Here is an 18,204-nt window from a genome sequence, read left to right on the forward strand (position 1 = left end):
AGTTCAGAATCCGTAACTACGGTACTTACTGCAAGATATTTCAGCAGTTGTCTCCCAAGCCTTACTCATCGGTTTATTTAAAAAGAAGGTATTTTATTTTATTCAACTAGAAGTATACACTATCACAATCAATCTCTTACTTCATTTTTACTAAAATATTTCAAATGAATGTTTTACACACATTATCAAAAAAATTTGTACTAATACTTTCGCTCCCCAAAAAAGCCAGAGTGGTTCAATAATAGGTAAAAACGCGTGCTAAGGTCTAAAGAATTTTGCTATGTACACAACAGCAGGTGCTAACTTTTCCAGTTCTTTGTAAATCATATACAGAAAATATAGCAGGGCTGTAAAATCACAGGTTTAACAGAAATCAAACTTTAAACTGATTTCTAAAGCAGCACAAATAGACTTTCCCCACATTATGAAAAATATACAATTTTATCACTTTACAGTCATGCACTTCGTTTGAAAAAGATCAGTAGTACTCTTCCCCCACAGTTTCTAAAAAGATAAAAGGTCACTTTAACACTGGTTTATTTTAATATCTAATATTTGGATAAAAATGTGCCATTCTCAGACAAGGTTGTGCTCAGCAGTCTCACCAAGGTGCGAGGAGCCAGCTGCAGCTGGTTCCACCACAGCATTTCAGAAACTCACGGAAACGCCGTTCACGTCCGTCCCTCCAACGAAAGCCAAGCGTGTGATTTTACTTCCCTTAAGCGAGCCAAGTCCGTTTGTGATCAGTGGATGCTTTCTCTGCCAGAGGATCGCAGAACCCAGGGCTTCACTCTTGAGGAAATGCCCTCGGACTTGCCCCAAATAGATCAATTCAATGGCTGCTATTGCAAGGGATGCTCCCCGCCAGCCTAACGTACAAAGCTCCTCAGGTAGTTTTCACTGAAGACTCAGTGCGTGGGTAAGCGAATGTAAATATGCACATAAAGCATCTTTTTAGCCAACTGAACGTTTAGCACCCAAGTCATCCTGTAAAGTCATTGAGCGTCATTTTAATCCGGGAAGACACTTCAGAGCTCAAAGGGAGCTAAGTATGAAGAGTAGCAAGCCAAAAAAGACCCCAAACAGTAACACCCCAACACACAGCACTGTCTTGTTCTTCTGCAAAACCAACAATGCACATCTCGCACTGAAGATCTGTGCTGCCAAGCAGAATCATCAAAAAACCAATCTTCACCCGAAGAGGCTGTTCAACTGAACCACTGGCTACCCTGTGAACTGGCTCTAGGCTCTGCAGCACTAACGGACCTCAATTACGGTGCTGTCCTTTGTGCATGTGCTCTGCAGGTGGAATAAAAGCTTTGCTTAAAGTCATTGAAGAGATTTTGAGAGAAATTTGATACAGGGAATATAGGAACAAGAATTACATAGCTGGCAAGGCTCGTAATCTGATTAGCATAGCTCTTGTCTCGTTGAGAGGACTTGCTAGTCTAATATACTCCTAAAATAGCAAGCACGTCATCATCACGATTAACTCCCTAAAAGTGCTGGCATGTTTGTGTTGCTTTAGTTAAAATTCACTGACGTAAATTAACCTTGTTCCCAAAATGATTGAATTCTCTGCTTAATCCAGAGATTAGATACCAAGAAAATTAAAATGGGCTTTCAAGCAAATACAGGCAAAAGTAACCCCGTCTTACACATTACACGTTAAGGAAGAGTGATGCCTAAGGTATAAATTGTACAGGAGGACAAAACAATGACTGGTGACTAGAAACTGGAGGTCAAAACAAAAACAAAGAGGAGGAAATTGGGATGCGTCTGAAGATACCGCACGTTAAAGGAGAGTCATTGTCCAGAATAGATTTTTCCAGACTACACTGGCTATAAATAGAATACTAGAGCTAGAATTAGCTAGCTCGGTACTTGCTGACTGAACAACAGTGAGAGAGAAACTACTGGGTGAGCGTGTGTCTGTGTTCTGGAGGAGGTTCTTGATTCTTTTGTTGTTGTTTTTTATTTTAATGTCTGTACTGAATAATGAAATGGTTCTTACTGGCTGGTATGTATTTTGGTTGTATTCCGGCTCTATTTTTTGTTGGTTACAGATTAAAGGCTCTGACACTGCAAATTCTTTACCCACACAGCTAGTTACACTGTATACCATGGGAACAATTCTCTATTTCATTCATATCTTGCAGCACAGGCCTCTTGGTATCGTATCAGTGCTCCTTATTAATATGATAAGACAAGTCAAGAACTCAGCTGGTAGAACAAATTAAGAAGAAGTTATCCAGCTAATTCAGCTGTGGCTGTGACTGAGTCTTAGAAGAACAAAAACAAAGTGATGGTGTTTGAGGTCATTAAATCTTCCAGCTAATCACTAAAATTGATGCAACATTTGAAGAGGAGGCTTTGATCTTTACACATATCCGTCTTTAACATTATTTTACAGCAATGAATTTAATAACCAAGTTCAGCTTCCTTGGACTAATGGGAAAGATGGGAAAGAACATTGAATGGAACATGGGGACAGCTGCTGTGACAACTTGGAAAAGAAGGGGGGAGGTCAAATTCTTACAACTATACAAGCAGCTACTCCACAATAGCAAAATATGTCCCATTGTTTTATATACAACCATTTGAAGAAGGAAAAACCCACTTGTTTTGGTTCATTAACAGAAATAAAGCTTGAATGGCAGGAAGTAGTCTCAACTGACAGCCTGTGTTTATTGAGTTTTATTCAGCTCTGCAAGGTTGTTGTTTGGTTACCTCAGACAGTAACCAATGTAGGTGAGGGATCCAGCACAAACATAAAAAATACCCACATCGTCCATATGTGAAAGACAAGCTGCTCTCGAAGACACTGTGAAAGTCATAAGCACTGTTAGGACGGCAGTTTCTGCTGAATTATTTAGTAGTAAAAGCTTTACAGGGAAAGTGTTGCCATTTTTGTAGGGAATACTGGTGTGTGGCTAAGTGACTTCAGTTCATTCACATTACGTCTGCAGAAAGCTTGTGTCATTTGTTCATGAAAAAAAATAGTTCATTAACAGCTCACTCAGTGTCTCAAGCTTTTCCGTATGCGTGTGTGAGGACAGAGCGGTGCCGGTGTTTTAACTCACCACTCGGTATTTTACACAGTGCCTGGTGAAAACAGTTCTATTTCGTTCTTTGCACTAAAGACCTCCAAAAATAAAATAAAGTGTTAGCAGTTCAGGAGCCTGGCAGCCTGTAAGGTGGCAAATTCAAATTGCTTTTTCCTTGGAAGGTTCCAGAAAGGTGCTGCCTGGAGACACTAGCCTAGCTATGAATCATTGAAAAGCAGGTGGACAGGAGTGCTAAAAACTGTGGCTTTTGCACGGGTTAAGGGTTCCTCTTGTTCCTCTCAGAAATGCTCTCAAGTTAGTTAACTCTACAAACAGACCATACGACAAAGCGGGTTTGAACTACAATACAAATGATGCAAGTCTGGCGTTACTGGGTGGTTACCCCTTGAACATTAGTTCCAGAGCACCACAGCCTGGACATCAGGCTGTTAGCTGCCGTATTTACACTATTGACAGTTACAAAAAAGCCAAAAAAAAAAAAGGAAACCCTGAAGAAATTCAACCCCAACTCCCAAAGAACAGGCAGGCAGAAACCGTGAGCTCTGCCTCTTTTTAGTCTTCACAGCATCACAGCCTACGGGACTGTATTCCTACAAGGGCCCCTTGAACTGGTTTCCCGAAAGATGTTGCCTGATGGAGGGTTTGGAGCTCGCAGCATCACCCAGCTTTCGCCAGACAACCTGTAAGAAAACACACAAGGGCGGGGTCAGAAAGGCAAGAATTAAAAACCAAAGGCTGGTAAGTTGCAGAATTTGGCTCCAAGTCACTATCAGGGATTTCCCAGAGCCGGGCTGTAATTCTCGGCAGGGCCACAGGATGGCACCTACGCACCAATGTCGCTAGGAAAGGCATTGATGCATTTTTCTAATTAGCCTCTCTTGAAATTAGAACCATTTCTGCCTGGGGTAATAGTATAAAACAAATACACTAGATTCAGAAGTTAAGTTCAATGTTAGGTCAACCCTGTCATGCTTCCAGAAATGATGTTACCGTGAGCAGAAAAGATAATAAAAAAGATAATAGTTAAAATTACACATGTATGACTTTCTAAAAACATACATTTTATCACTCTAGGGCCACGGGGGTAAGTGAGGCTATTTCTAAAAAATAAGAAACTGCAAAGCCCTTTATAGCTGCCTTGAGCCTACACAAAAACAATATTTAAAGAAAAAAACAGCTGATGACAGGCAACCATAAATTGGCCCATTTGGGAGCATGAAGTTAGAGTGTTCTACTTTTCCCCCTGCACGGCTACAAGGAGATGTGGCGTTACGTAGACAAAACATCCCCCAAAGCAGACCCCATTTACTCCGTGCTTGGCTGTGCTTACAGGGATCCTGCAGCCCAAGTGAAGTGCCTCAGCCCTTGCCAAGGATTCTTGCAGGGATATAGCTCTGTAAGATGCACTTGTGTTCTTTGCACCCCCTTTTCAGGGTTTAGGACATTTTTTTTCTTTTCCCTTTAAGATTTTTCCTGCTGTTTGCATGCAGGAAAGTGCTGTCTTTGTTCTTTCTGCTTCCCATTGTATCCATAAAGATGCAGTCACCAACACACAGCAGCAGAACCTTCCATACTGAATGCTGTAGCACTTACCATATAAAACAGTAGTTTTTTAAGACCCCATTGCAAGCAATTTCAGAATTTAAAGGAAGATTAGGCTCCTCTCTGCTGCTGTGAGGCACAAAACGGTGCCACTTGGGCTGACCTCCAGTGCGGACTTCTAAAAGAGAGTGCTCCATGAGCATCCTCCTCCCTGCTGTGAGAACTGCTGTTACTGTCAAACAGCAAATCCCCGTCTGCACGCAAGCCCTGTTCTCGCCGAAATCCCAAACTCTTTGTTCAAAGCCAAAACACGGCCAGGGCGGTTTGAAGCCGGAGGTAGCGGCACAGCAGCAAATGCTGCAAAGCAGCCTTTTGGTACGAACGCTCACTGTACAGCATGTGGTGAGCTCAGTTTGCAGTGCGGTTGCCAAACCTGTTAGGGGTGCTAAAAGAACCCCGCACATCCTAATGCTGCTCAGTGGCTTCAAACAAGAAGGCTCCCCCTCTGATGTCATACCTCATGGTTTAGGCTCAAACCCATTCAAGCTGCATGGCTGTAAACACGGCAGCAAACCGAGTCCCTGTGGGCACAGTTGGAGTGAGCTGCAAGCAGGACTCGCCTAGGCAGGGAGAGCCCTTTGCAGGGCTCGTGGTTAGCTGGAAAGCCACCCTGCACCCTTCAAGGCAGCAGAGTGGGAAGCATCTGCTGAACAAAGGCTGCCTGGTGCCACGAATGGGGCGTTCAGGTTACTGGCACTGAAAGCAGCAGTCAGCAGAGCCTCGACCCTCTCCTTGTGCCTGCGGATCTCGTATCAAACAGGGCTTGCATGCAGACCAGTGCTCCCCGCTACTTACAACAAAAGAACACAAAAGACAGTGCTAGAATTACTGAGAGGCATTATTACATTGCACATTTCACGGACAATCGCCTTCTCCTTTTCACTCAGGTCCTCTTCGTAGTTGTCCTGCATTTGCCTGTCCAAATTTTCGTGGACCTCAAGGACCTATAAAAAAATAGTATTACAAAAGCATTATGCTTCTCAAATAACTAACAGTGTGCTCAGCAACTTCACAGCGTCACAGAATGGTTTAGGCCGAAGGGACCTCTGGAGGTCACCTCGTCCAACACCCTTGCTCATGCAGGCTTCTCCACTCCCTTCCATTAATTTCAGTCATGGGGCAACTGGGGGCAGCCCACGGGTTTTAGGTCTAACAGGGTTAGCCACCTGGGGAAGAGGAAAATGGAAATCTGTACCACTGGAAAACAGAGTATTGCCCACTGAGCAGCTAATGTGTGTGGTCTCCAATCAGCCATGAACTTTCAGGTCTTAAACACAGCCCTTTTCACTCACCTTTGGCTGAAAATTGTGTTTAACCCATTTAATTTCTCAGTCCCTCAGAGACCCTGGTGACCGTGAGCAGGAGCCGGACTGCTATCACAGAGACCCCGTACCCAGAGATCCCGATCCGATGCCCAGCTCTCACCCAGTGCCTCTGAGGGCTGGATCCAGCCAGGATGCAAAGGGGATGGAAATGGGGGAAAACCAGCATCCCTGTGTGCTAACTGCCATCCTCTGAAGGCACCTTTCCCAACAAGAGGCTGGATGCCAGTGCATCCCTGCACGTGTCCCCACACCCAGGATTGTAACCACAGCCGTAGGATAAAACCTGCTGGCTGTTAAACATTTCAGCTGGCACAAATGCTGAGGAACACGGGATATGCCCACAAGGGCACCTGGAGCATGTAGGTGCCTGCAGCACCCTGCCCCAGGGAGCCTCTGGAGGAGTGAGACACCAGCTTTCCTTTCCATCCTGCTTGTGACTGGGGGGTTCTTCCCACAATAGTAACAAGAGGAAAGCACTGCAAAAACAGGAAATGTGGCTGCTAAAGCACAGCAGCAGCCTGGAAGAGTGGGTGGGGGAGGTTCTGAGATCCTCCAGCGCGTTGCTGAAAGGCAACCACCAGAGCTCACTGCCTCTGCAGCTCCGCAGGGAGCCCTCGAAGGCACTCAGCCGGCTTTGTGGGGCACCCAGGGTTGATCCACACAGCCCAAGGCACAGGATGCTTGCAAAGAGCTTGGGGCCACGACATTTAAAAGCCAACACAGATGACAGCAGCCACAGCACACGAGGAGGCTCCGTGGCTTGCAAGGCCATGCCAGGCCCCCCAGGAGAGCGCTCCTGGACCTGGGAAGAAGCAGGTTTCCTTGTTACAGCCCCAGCAAGGCCACCCCAGGCCTGACAAGCCCAGTGCTGATGTCTGTGGGCCCTGCGGACTCCACCTGGCCTGGCCGCTGGGGCCACGTTTCCCTCAGGAAGATGTGTAAATCCACCGGGAAAGAAGCCCAGGACACTGAATTAAAAAAAAAACCACAGTGGAAACATCCCGCTTGTGACTTATTTTCTTAAACTAGATTTTGAGTTGACAATGTTTGGAAATGGTGCTGTTTCTTTTCAGGAAAACTAACTGGTATTTAACCTCTGTGTTTTATATAATGCTTGGAGGCGCGTTCCCCAGGCCAGGCGTGACCGGTCAGACACAGGAGGCGGCAGAGGAAGGCCCTGCGTGCACCCTCCAGGCCATGAGGGGGTTATTTAGAGAGACAAGGCTGGCCGGGATGAAAAGCAGCCTCAGCTTCCAGCTGGACTCGCACCGAGCCACAGGAACACCCCTCGTGCACCCTGGAGCCTCTGCCTGTGTTCAGGCAGCCTCTCCAGGCAAGGTGCCGCATCAGCCAGGCCTGTCACGGAGCAGGAGCGCACCCAGGCCTTGCTGACCTACATAGCTCCCCCAGGGCTCTGCCACTGAGGAGGAACATGGCCGTCACCGTGTGTGGGGGTAAAGATCCCCAGATCACCCAGTGCCACCACCCAACAGCTCACGGTCCCTTCTCACAGTGATACAGCCCCACACGAAGCTCTGCAGCAGGAGTGTTTGTGCTCGTGAGCCTCCCAGGGACCTACGGAGTGAGGACGGGCTTCGCTCTTTGCTGAGGTATACGGCGCTGGCTGCTCCATGAAATGGGATCCAAGAGCAGATTATCCCCTGGTCTGGCTCAGCACAGCAATCCCGCTGCACTCCGACTGCGTTATGTACAAAAATAGGTCATTCTCCTCAGGCCCTTAACCTATTTCCAAAATGAACCGGCTCCTTTTACCAACAGATCTGGGACCAATCCTCTCGCAAACACGAAACAGCCACGTCCTTTTTAAGGGGAGAGGAAGGGCAAGAGAGATGCAAAAAGCATGTATGTGCTGACAGAGACAACATCTATTTTTTTGCTAAAGAGGAGGGAATTAATTATTGATCCAGCTGAACTGGCACATCGAACTTGCTCGTCTGGAGTCGGTGTGCCTCTGACGCCGGGCCGCAGCAGCAGCCGCCTGCACCAGCAGCTCCCGGCGCGGCACGCCACCGGTGGCTGTCTGGCAGCTGAGCACTGCCCGTGTCTGCAGGGCAAGTGTCAAGGACGGCCGTGGCTCACCTCACTTAAAGATCGCATCGGCTCCGGCGCCTGCTTCCACCAGCCATCCATCTCGCAGGTGCAGGACTCTCAGAGGACAACAATAAACTGGTTTTCCATGACTTCCACTTAAAATAAAACTGCATTCCCTTGCCCGTGAGGTGTGAAGGGGCGGTGCGGCCCATTTCTTCCAGTGGAAATGTCTCTTTTAACCTTGAAACCATCTCTCACAACAGATGTGCCCATTCTGTGTCAGCATCTTGGATATGGGAAACAGGGATTCAGGATTAAAACCCAGAAGCCTATCCCTGGAAGGCCTGCTGGAGAACAGTGTGCTCCCAGTACAATCCCCTCTGGAAGAAGGACCAGAGCTGTGAGTGCTGACCCAACCCGATCCATTTTCAAGTCCTGCCGGGCACCTCCTCAGCTAATTAGGAAGGACCGGGTCAAGGTTCATCAAGTTACACGGCTGGGGACCGCAGCCGGGCCGTGAATCGTCTGTGGTTCAGCTAAAGGCACCAGCCACAATTCAAAGACTGAGGATTCAATTTGCATCTAAGAAACTGGATTATATCCTCCTCTGATTTCTGCCATATCCTACTCCAGGAGCCTACAGAAAAACAGAGGAGTGTAGAAAGGCTCAGGCCATCCCCTTCTTTTTGCTCTTCACTAAGCTTCGGTGACAGCTCTTGGCCCTCTACAGACACCCCAGCACTATGTTGTCTCCCTGGGTGCCTTCCAGCGCAGGTAAGACTCCCACGCAGGGGGCTGGGGCAGGGACAGGCAATGCTCCCTGGCTCCTCACGCCGCTTTTCTGCCTGAGGACTCCACCTCCTGAAGTCCACGTTCACCACCTCCTGAAGCCAACCTCCCCGTCACCAAGGTGCTGCTGTGGACGAGCTGCGCCTCGCTACAGATGGGCACGCTGACTCGTCTCGCTGCCTCCACGCTGCTATGTAAGCTGCGAGGGACACCTCGGGTATATTTAGCTCTCCTTCCCGACTGCGCTGACATCTGCGACCAAGACGGTGTCACCTCAAGGTCACCCAGCCCATCACATCCACCGCCCTTCTGCCTTACCCTTCTGCCCACACACGATGCATCTTTAAAACACAAACAAACACCACCAGGCTGGGTGACGGCAATAAGGCTTTGAAAGGGGCTTTGGAAGTTGAGGTAAGCACTCCTGTAAGAGGAAGCACTCTGATTAAGGAATGTTTTCCAAAGGGTACAAGCCTCCCTGACTTTAGTGATTTATAAGTCAAATGGGCAGGGCACTGGGGAACAGTGTGCACAGTCGTGCTTTGGCAAAGGAACCGCCTGTATGCCCCACTAGGACTCTCCCCAAGTTTTGTCTGGGCCAAATCTCGCCCTACTCAGCATCAGTGGGAGCAAATGACTGTCTGCCTGATGGCTCTGTGCCCATCAGAGAGATGCTGCTGCTGGAGGAGTTGGATTATAGGCTAAATGTTGTTTTCTCATATTTGTCTCCTCCTCATCTCCCCACGTCTTTAGCAGGTTTGCTCAATTTCTAAGAAAAGTGCTTTGATGTTCAGCGAGATACTGAGATGTAGCATATGTACCTTTTATTCTCGTTAGCAAAAACAGCTGTTAGGAGTGCCAACCTGTCATTTTGCTCCTTATTTAGTAGGTGCAAATAAGCAAAAACTATTTCAGAAGCAAAAATAAAGAAAACCCCTAAACGTGCTCAGGGAAGAACTTACTTATGCTAAATCAAGGGCAACGCTTCATCCACATAGCGTTCAGCTGCAGGAAAAAGCCAAGCGAGAAGCCTAGGGGACATTACAGGACTGAGCACAGCTTTTTCTAATATTCAATGGCAGACAGGCAAAGTGCAAAGTCTCCTTTGTAGCTACTCTCTTCTCCTCAAGGGAAGGTCATGAGCTGTACCACGGCGAGGGGCTAGGCCGGTAGCTGCATCCCCTTGTCTACATGCAGGGGCTGGCACGGAAAAAGCTGCCCGGTTCTGCAGGGTGCAAATAAGACCTGCTCCATCTGCTGCAGCATGCCGTGGCCAAAACATGTTATCTTCCACCCAGTTTAAGATCTGTGGCTGGAGACCAAGAGCCACAGTTTTATTGTGTCACATGAAGCGGGGGGAGGAGAGGTTGAGACCAGAACCAGTTTCCTCCGCCCTTTCCATTTCCACCTGATCCTTGGAAACGGGCCACAGGATGGAAAATTAAAACCTCCTCGACCCTTGCTGCCACACTGACTTACGGGAAGATTTCCTCCTCACTTCAAATCTGAGAATGTTTTTAACCCTAAGCCCGTGAGCGGGACACATCACACGAGATCAGTTGTGCCCTGAGAGATGTGACTGCTGTGCCACCTGCTTCCTGTCCCCAGCTGAGGCAGTTTCCAGTGTTTTGAAGAAAGACAAACATGCCCCACCAGCCAAATTACAAAATCTCAGAGGAGAGCTTCTTGCAGCCCTTCCTGGTGATCAACAAAGCTCTGAAGAAGAGAATTAGCAATAATAATATGGGCAAACAACCAAGCATCCAACTTCCTTCCAACCCCTTTGTATGCATCCTCGTGCCACACATCCCAAATGCAATTTCCAGTTTCTGAGAATCTTCCTTGATAACTTCACAATCCTTTCCACAAGCTTATCAAACCACTTCTTAAAACCATTTATGTTTCTTGCCCTTACTTGGAAATTTGGTCCCATAACCCCTTAGCAGACAGAAACTTAATTTCCCCCCAGAATGTGTTCATAACCAATTTATAACTATTTGATCTTTCGACTTAAAAAAATTATCATCTCTGCTTAATATTCTCCCTCCCCAAATACAATGAAAAGCAGGAGCAGAAAGGTAGGAACCCCAGTCTCGGAAGCCACATTCGTTTAAAAACAAGAACAGTAGTCTGGAGCGCGTTGGTGGCTTGGATGATTAGAGCAAATGCAAGAGAAACTGGATTAGTGATGAGCAAGAAGTAAAGGCAGTACGAAGTGTAGGAGAAATGAAGGTGTCCCGTGCGTTTGCAATGTTCTGCAAGGTGTCAGTTTAGCAGATACTTATGCATATTCATACAGCAGTAATTTCACCCAAAAGTGACGTACAGCATAGTATGGAGCACAACTTTCTGACAGCACCGAACCATTCACAACAAGCAAAGAAGAAACTTACTGGGCAAACACAGGAAAAATATATGTAGGAAACTGATCTGCCACTCATATACCCAGGGCTCCTCTGGGAAGCAGTAAAAACTGTACCAAGGGTATATTTTTAATCCTTGATGGTGCTGGACACCCTTCTCTAAGGATCCAAAGAGATATATGATTGGGGTTTACAAAAGCTTACATAAGCTGAAAAAATCGAGATTTTCCGCTTGAAGGACCTTTCATAATTTAAAGTAAAGTTTGATCCAAATCAAACCAAACTTAACTTTTCTTTCATAATTCCTTACACACCATAAATGCACAGAAGATGAACTACTTGAGGAACACTGTCATCCAGTGTTTCTGAAACTTAATATGCTCAGGGGATTTCGCAGCTGCCCAGTGGAACCCACCTCCTGCCAGCTGCACCACTGCTTCTCCTGACACTTGTTGGCTTTACCACTGCCACCTGACACATCTGTCCTGGAGCCAAGAGACAGGTGCAAAAACGTAAGCTGAAAAAAATTAAAACTAGAAAAATCATGGAACCTGTAGATTACAGATAAGAGCAACATCTGTGGCATTTATTTTGCTATCGGGTGCAAAGAGAAGTGCTTTGTTAGCACCAGGCTCTGGGTCTAGGCCAACCTAAGCTAGTGCTGGTGAAGTAGTGACACGGCTGGACGTTTTTTTCTGGCTGTGGCCATGGGGCTCCGAGCTCCAGACCAGCCATCCGGGAATCTCTAGGGTTTCCTGTGAATCCTGCTTTGACTTGGCAAAATCTCTGTAACCTTGTACATTTATTTTCGGCTTTAACAAATCCATCTATACTTACAAATCAGTATAGTCCAACCTAACCTTAGAAAGGTGTCTCTATGGCACCGTTCAAAGGATTTGTGTTCCTGTGTCTCTTAGATAACCTGGACTTCCTTAACTAATCAACCATACAACAGCAAGCTATTACATTTTTTCCTGCTAATGGATGCTCTCTAGGACTTGAGAACTGCTGTGAAAAAACAGTGCAAGTCTTCTCCTTTACCCCAGCTAGCAGGGTCCTGTGTTTTTTGATGGTGAAGGTCATGACTTTAATACACATTGATGATGCAGATATCTACATGGGTATGATACCATGGTTTGCTGTGTGTTTACTTAAATAAAGTCCTTCTCCTCTGAAGACTGCTGCAAGATTTTCAGTAACAAAAAATATATAGGAGTTTTTGCGTCTCTTTTAAAAACAGCCCTTCTGTCATCACTGTCACCCCTGAGACACAGTCCACGCAAGAACCAGGAAGGATGACCAACACCTTCAGCTGTAACAGCTTCTGTTGAAGGTCTCCCACCCAAAAAGTCATGTGTGATCTTGCTTAACTCCATTTGAAGCAATGACTGTTCATCATGACACAGGTGCTGATTACCGATAATGTGCCTCAGCACTAACTTCCTCTTTCTAATCATCATATTTCCATGAGAACAGCAAAAATCCAGTTCTGCAAGTTAGTTGCACTGCACAGCAGGCAGCCTTACCTTCATAGCATGCACAACAGCCTCTGGTTTCTGACCAACGGGGACATATCCTGCTGCAGGAGAAGATGCAAGATCAGATGTCATGCGAGCTGGTCCCTGTTTAAATAAGAAGAGAAGATGTGCTTTAATTCTGTTTGCGTTATTTAGCAGGAAGGAAGAAAATACCCGCTAGCTTCTCTCAAATTCAGTCCCCTTCAGCCACCTGCAAAGACAAAAAACACCACTACCCCTCCTTCAAAAGTAATTTGATTTAATGCCATTTAAGCTTACCGTCACTCAGACTAGATGTATTCAGGCAGGAGATCACCCTGGTTTAAAGCTAAATTAGTTCAGGAAGCATTTTTTGCTCATTTAGGATAACTGTGTGCAAGGACAAGATCAAAGGGTCCTCATCCTTGTAGCCAAGGGAGCAATGCAAACAAGATGATTTTCCAGCATAAAGCGGTCATTTCTAAGAAGCTGCGTACATGAAAGAAACAGTTGGCATAACATCATTGCTTTTTTGGCAACGCTTTCACATAGACATCAAGTACCAATCTTCGGCTACAGAGAAAATTGTGAAGGCAACCTTAAAACAAGCAGATGTCCAAGCCTAATGTTGGCTGGGTTTCTTTCCAAAATGCTGGCCAGTTCTCCTGCATGAAGGATCCCATTGGGAAAGATACCAAAGTTACGTTTTACAAAAGATTTCTACAGCCCAAACAGCCCTGTAAGCACGTTTGATAAGGCTTTCCTTTTTCGGATTATATGAGACACAATGAGAAGCACCCTGCCTGTCCCGAGAGTTTTGTATTTGCTTTGTAGCGCCGGGAGAAATCCACAATGAAACCATTGACCAAACCCGCATTTAGTCTTCGCATCCCTTAGGAAATACAAAGAATGATTATACTGGGGCCTGTGAAAGCAAATTAGGATGGCAGAGCGGTATGTAGCACCGTCACAGGAATGCTTTTGGATGCGACATACGAGGCACTCCATTACCATTTTCCAGGTTTGAACACAGCATGTTTTGTGCCTCATCCCACCTCCTCGCCTCCTAGGCCAGCAGTAGCCCTGCCAGGATGGAGGACCAACGCAGGGCCATCTCGTCACGTCTCGTGCGTCCAAACCTTCCACGGTGTGGGCGCCTTTTTGCTACTGAAAGCGTTCGTGTGCCTACTTTAAAGAAAAGGACGGGCCGATCCATTAGGCCACAGACAAGGGCAGCGTGAAGGGCACGGAGCCTTTCGAGCCTGAGCCAGCAGTCTGTGCTTAGCCCACGTAAACCAACAGCCGTTTACCAGCAAGTGACCTTCCTGAACCGAGCTGCTGGTGACACAATACTTGCCTTCCGAGAGGCAGGCATCCCAGAGAAGGGAACATGAGACGTGGTACCTCCACAATAACTCTCCAAGGAGGTTTAACGGGCTGACGAAGCACTGAGACCAAGCGACGTTCACGGGCCAGGCTCCTGCTGGCAGAGGGTCACAGCTCGCTGGAGATGTATGGCCACCGGGGGACACGGCCTCAGCCATCCCGTCCAGCCCCAAAACGCTACACAGAAAAGGCTGGGGAGGGAGGGAGTGCCAGGGACTGAGCCCAGCCAGTCTACAGCTGTGCCTTAAGACTGCAAAAGGGGTTACAAATTTCTCTCAGGGCAGCTAAATGCAGAGTCAGCCTCCCACAGAGGTCACAGGCATCAATACACGCAGAAGTGCCCTGACTTGAGCATGAAAGCTGCCTTCCTTCCCATAAATGACCAAGATCATGACAACTGGGAGCAGAATATTTGGGAGTTTGTGGCCATGAACCATATTGATAAAGATCTTCCCCCACAGCCCCTGTTAGAAGTAACACAGGAAATACCAAGCAGGGGTCTAACATCCAGTACCTCTTCTGAGCTGAGAGCAATCAGAAAGGAAAAGGAATTCTGCTGGATCCTGCAGCTGACAGCATTTTAAATACATTTTTCTGACAAAACTAGAGCAGAACACAAGGTCCCGTGTACGACAGGCAGCAGCAGCTTCTCCTCGCAGAAGCGACGTAACTAATAAGCTACAAAGCACTTCCGTGTTCATAATCGCTCTCAAAATTATTACAGAATACAAATGAAACCAGAATGATTAGAGAGAAACGTTTTCTAAAGAGTTTGATCATACTTCACTGATTACCGTGCTGACATGATGAAAGCAATCCCACAAGCACATACATCCCTGGATATGTGGGATCACACGGAAACGCCCGAAGGGCCAGTGCCCTGCGGGTACACGTGGCTGAGATGCCCTCTCAAGTGGCTAGGGCAATCAGCTGAGCTCCACCTGAATATGGGTAGAGAATTTGACTTAAGAAGAAAAAAGTGATGTTAAAGAATAGGGGCTGCAACGAAGGAGGTAGACCCAAACTTTGCTGTTAAGAGTCTCAGTACCAGTTGACTTCATTTCCAAAGCAGGCGTGATCCTTCCTCTTTAGGTTGGAAGCCAAAAAACTGCCGGCAAACTGAAATGCAAGTGCACATGGCTGCGTGCAATGGTCACCAATGGCAGATAACCGCGTAAGAGACTTGCATGAGAGCACACAGAAAAAGACACAAGGCAGGTGTGCAGTGCTGCAAGGCACAGAGACCTTCCCACCGCTGAAATGGAAGACTGCTACCACAAAAGGCCAAACAGGCACAAGAAGAAAGCAAGGGAGCAAGGAAGGATCTCACCAATATCCCTGCTCTCTGCAGCTGTGGGCATCAAGTAAAAATACCCACGTGTGGCCAGGAAATAGTGTACACCACTAAGGGTAGCTTAATATTTACTTATCATTACACTTAGATTGTACGAGCGCACCCCTAGAGAATGCTCTCTCCAGACATAACTTCATAAAGGTGTTCAGGGGCTTCATTCCCACTGACTGCAGTGTGGTTCAGAAACAAGCTTTAGCCAAACTCGTATCAGCTTCCTGCACTGAGGCAAACGTGAAGGAGGCCAGAAAAGAGGGGAGCTGGAGCGAGCAAGGGAAGAAATGACAGCATACCCAGCAGGATGCACGGCCGGCCTTTGGAGGATGGAGGAGAGGAAAACGGGCAGAGTTCACCCATAGTGTTAGCTGAAGGGGAGGAAATGGAAGGAATTGGAGATAAGGTCAAGGTTGCTGAACTGGAAAACTGCCAGCAGTGGGAGAGAAGGGAGGGAGGGGGAAGAGAAAGGATGTGCATTTTATCCAGCAGGAAAACAGCTGAGATGAAATTCAGGGGAGGGGGGAACCAAGACAGGAGACTGGAAGAAGGGCAGGAGGGCAGGATGGAGGGGGAATCTCAGGAAGTCAGCATTAAGGCAGTAGCTGAAATCACACAGATGGAAGAGATATCTCGTGCCTAAAGCAGACACATTTGGAAAACGGGGTAAGAACTACCACGGTTGCACCCCAGCACCCTCCCTCAGCTCCTGAGGACCTCCATCACTGCAGCGCCCCGTGCCCTTCCTGTTCCTCAGAGCTGACACTTCCACAGCCATGGGAACACGCCTGACTCAGCACCCTGACGGACAACAATTGCAAGGTTAATCTGGTTACATCCTACAGAGCAGGAATTGTCCATAGAGGCAAAAAGTGATACAGAGCGTTTTGGGGCATGCATCACTCTCAATTTCTTCTCCCTGCTTGGTTTTGTCAGACACGCACTCTCTATGTACGAGATGTCTGGGGTTTTTCCACTCGCTAGGCTTTCAGAGAGTTCAGTAGCTCAGAGACGGTTCGCTCTTCATCCTCCAACATGCGGCTGAGATGTCACATAATTGTTTAAATGAACGGCACTAAAAGACAGCTCAGAACTCGTGGAAAAGGACGCCATATATTTATAATAAGGCTGTTGAGAAATACAATCTTGGCTGTTTTTCTCGTTTACTTCTGCTGAAGCTGAACCACCTAATGAGAGGCTGAGTCATTTCAAAAGGCAAAGTTTCTTATTCTCTGTGGCCTCAAGCAGCTTTGGAGTTGCTCCAGGTTTAAAGCAGCAGAGATGAAACTGGAAGTTAGCTCATTTAACTCACCAGCCATACGAGGAATTTGTTATTTAAAAAGAAAACTACCGTACATCTCCATTGCGGCTCACCTTGGTAGAATTACGCTGCACACCTCCTTCTGTTTCATCCACAGAGACACTGCCAGAAGAAGGCTGCCCAGTGGGGAGAGCACCAGCCTACGGGTGGCTGTGTCTAAGAGCTGATTATTCCCACACCAGCCCCCTCCCCAGCCCGCCAGCCCTACAGCGTAGGTGCCCCAACCACAAGTAAAGAAGCACACTTCTGTGTGAGACCCTCGCAGAACTCCCCCCAGCCTGCAGGGCTGGCAATTCAAGCCCGATGTCTGTGAGTAGATGCACAGTCCAGCTGTACCGTTAACGGGCTGAGAAAAGAGGGAAGGAACCCTGCAGTCTCTCACGTCAGAGGACCCTTGCAGCAGCATGCTGTGCACAGGAGATAAATCTTCCAGTTCTCTGCCTGCTACGAATTACGCAGGACCTGGTGGCAGCCTCAGACCCAAAGCAGAAAACAAACTGGATAGAAGCAGCCCCAGCACGCTGCCCCTGCCCAGAACCCAAAGAGGATCACCGAAGCAACAGCGCTGGTGTCAGAAGGAACATCCAACGACTACAAACGCTGCCAAAGAGCCTTTTTAATCTGACACCAAAAAAATGAGGAGCAGAGGCCTGAAGTGCAGCGGCTGGAGAACATCTGCAGCTGCTGCGCGTCGAGGCACGACGGCACTGCCATCAGGCCACGCTGCCTAATGAGGCCGTGCTGGCTGCGTCTAGCTGCGTGGGATGTGGTCCAGCACAGATGCTGAAAAGCCCCGCGGTCAATGCTCCATCCTTCCTACGTATTTGGAGGAACAAAATTAATAAGAGTGTAATGGCGCACGCTGGGAGCTCCCGATAATGGCACACCTCCACAGAGGCAAAATAAGGCTTAAAATATGAACGTTTCTTAATAATAATGGGAATACTCCGGAATCCAAGAAGAAAAGAGTCTAACTGGGGACGACAGGTGTCTGTTCTTTTATAGGTTTTGGTTTGGAAATCTCAAAGAGGAACAATGAAATTGCGATAAACAATTTCTCCTTGATTCCTCCAGGGATCTGAAAAGACACAAGACCTTGGTCCTGACACCGGTTTTCAATCTCCTTCTCCTCAATTATATTCTGCGCTTTAATGACATCCTCTCCTATCTCAGCTCCAAGAGAGCTATTCCTGCTCTTCAGAAAGACTGCAAAAAAAGAGCTAAGTTTCAAAACCCAGAGGAAAGTGGCATGCTGATCGTGCTTCACCAGCAGTCACAGCCCAGGCACTGAGACCCAAAGTGGGGCATGTGAGCAAACATTAGTGCTTCTGAACCTCACATCTTCTTCTTGTCTTCTTTTAATTTTTGTCCACGATTTCCAAAAACAAGCAGACGTTTAGGGTTCAAATGCGATTAAACACACCGCAATGTTCTAATGGCGTACCTCAGACAATGTT

At 47.3% G+C, this 18,204-nt stretch overlaps 1 protein-coding gene across 3 annotated transcripts in view; it reads right to left on the minus strand.

Annotated features, from left to right (window-relative positions):
- Positions 1-72: 72 nt before the first annotated feature.
- CCDC85C (coiled-coil domain containing 85C) overlaps positions 73-18,204 on the minus strand; it is a 107,071-nt gene continuing 88,939 nt past the window's right edge. For all 3 annotated transcript variants that reach the window (XM_083836539.1, XM_083836537.1, XM_083836538.1), the window contains 3 exons: positions 12,726-12,821; positions 5,516-5,614; positions 73-3,748 (listed from right to left, as the gene is read on the minus strand). In XM_083836539.1, coding sequence (XP_083692665.1) covers positions 3,659-3,748; positions 5,516-5,614; positions 12,726-12,821 — 285 coding nt within the window. In that variant the 3' untranslated portion in view covers positions 73-3,658. The remainder of the gene's footprint in view (positions 3,749-5,515; positions 5,615-12,725; positions 12,822-18,204) is intronic.

This window comes from Anser anser (assembly GCF_964211835.1).
Source record: "Anser anser genome assembly, chromosome: 5".
Classification (NCBI taxonomy): domain Eukaryota; kingdom Metazoa; phylum Chordata; class Aves; order Anseriformes; family Anatidae; genus Anser; species Anser anser.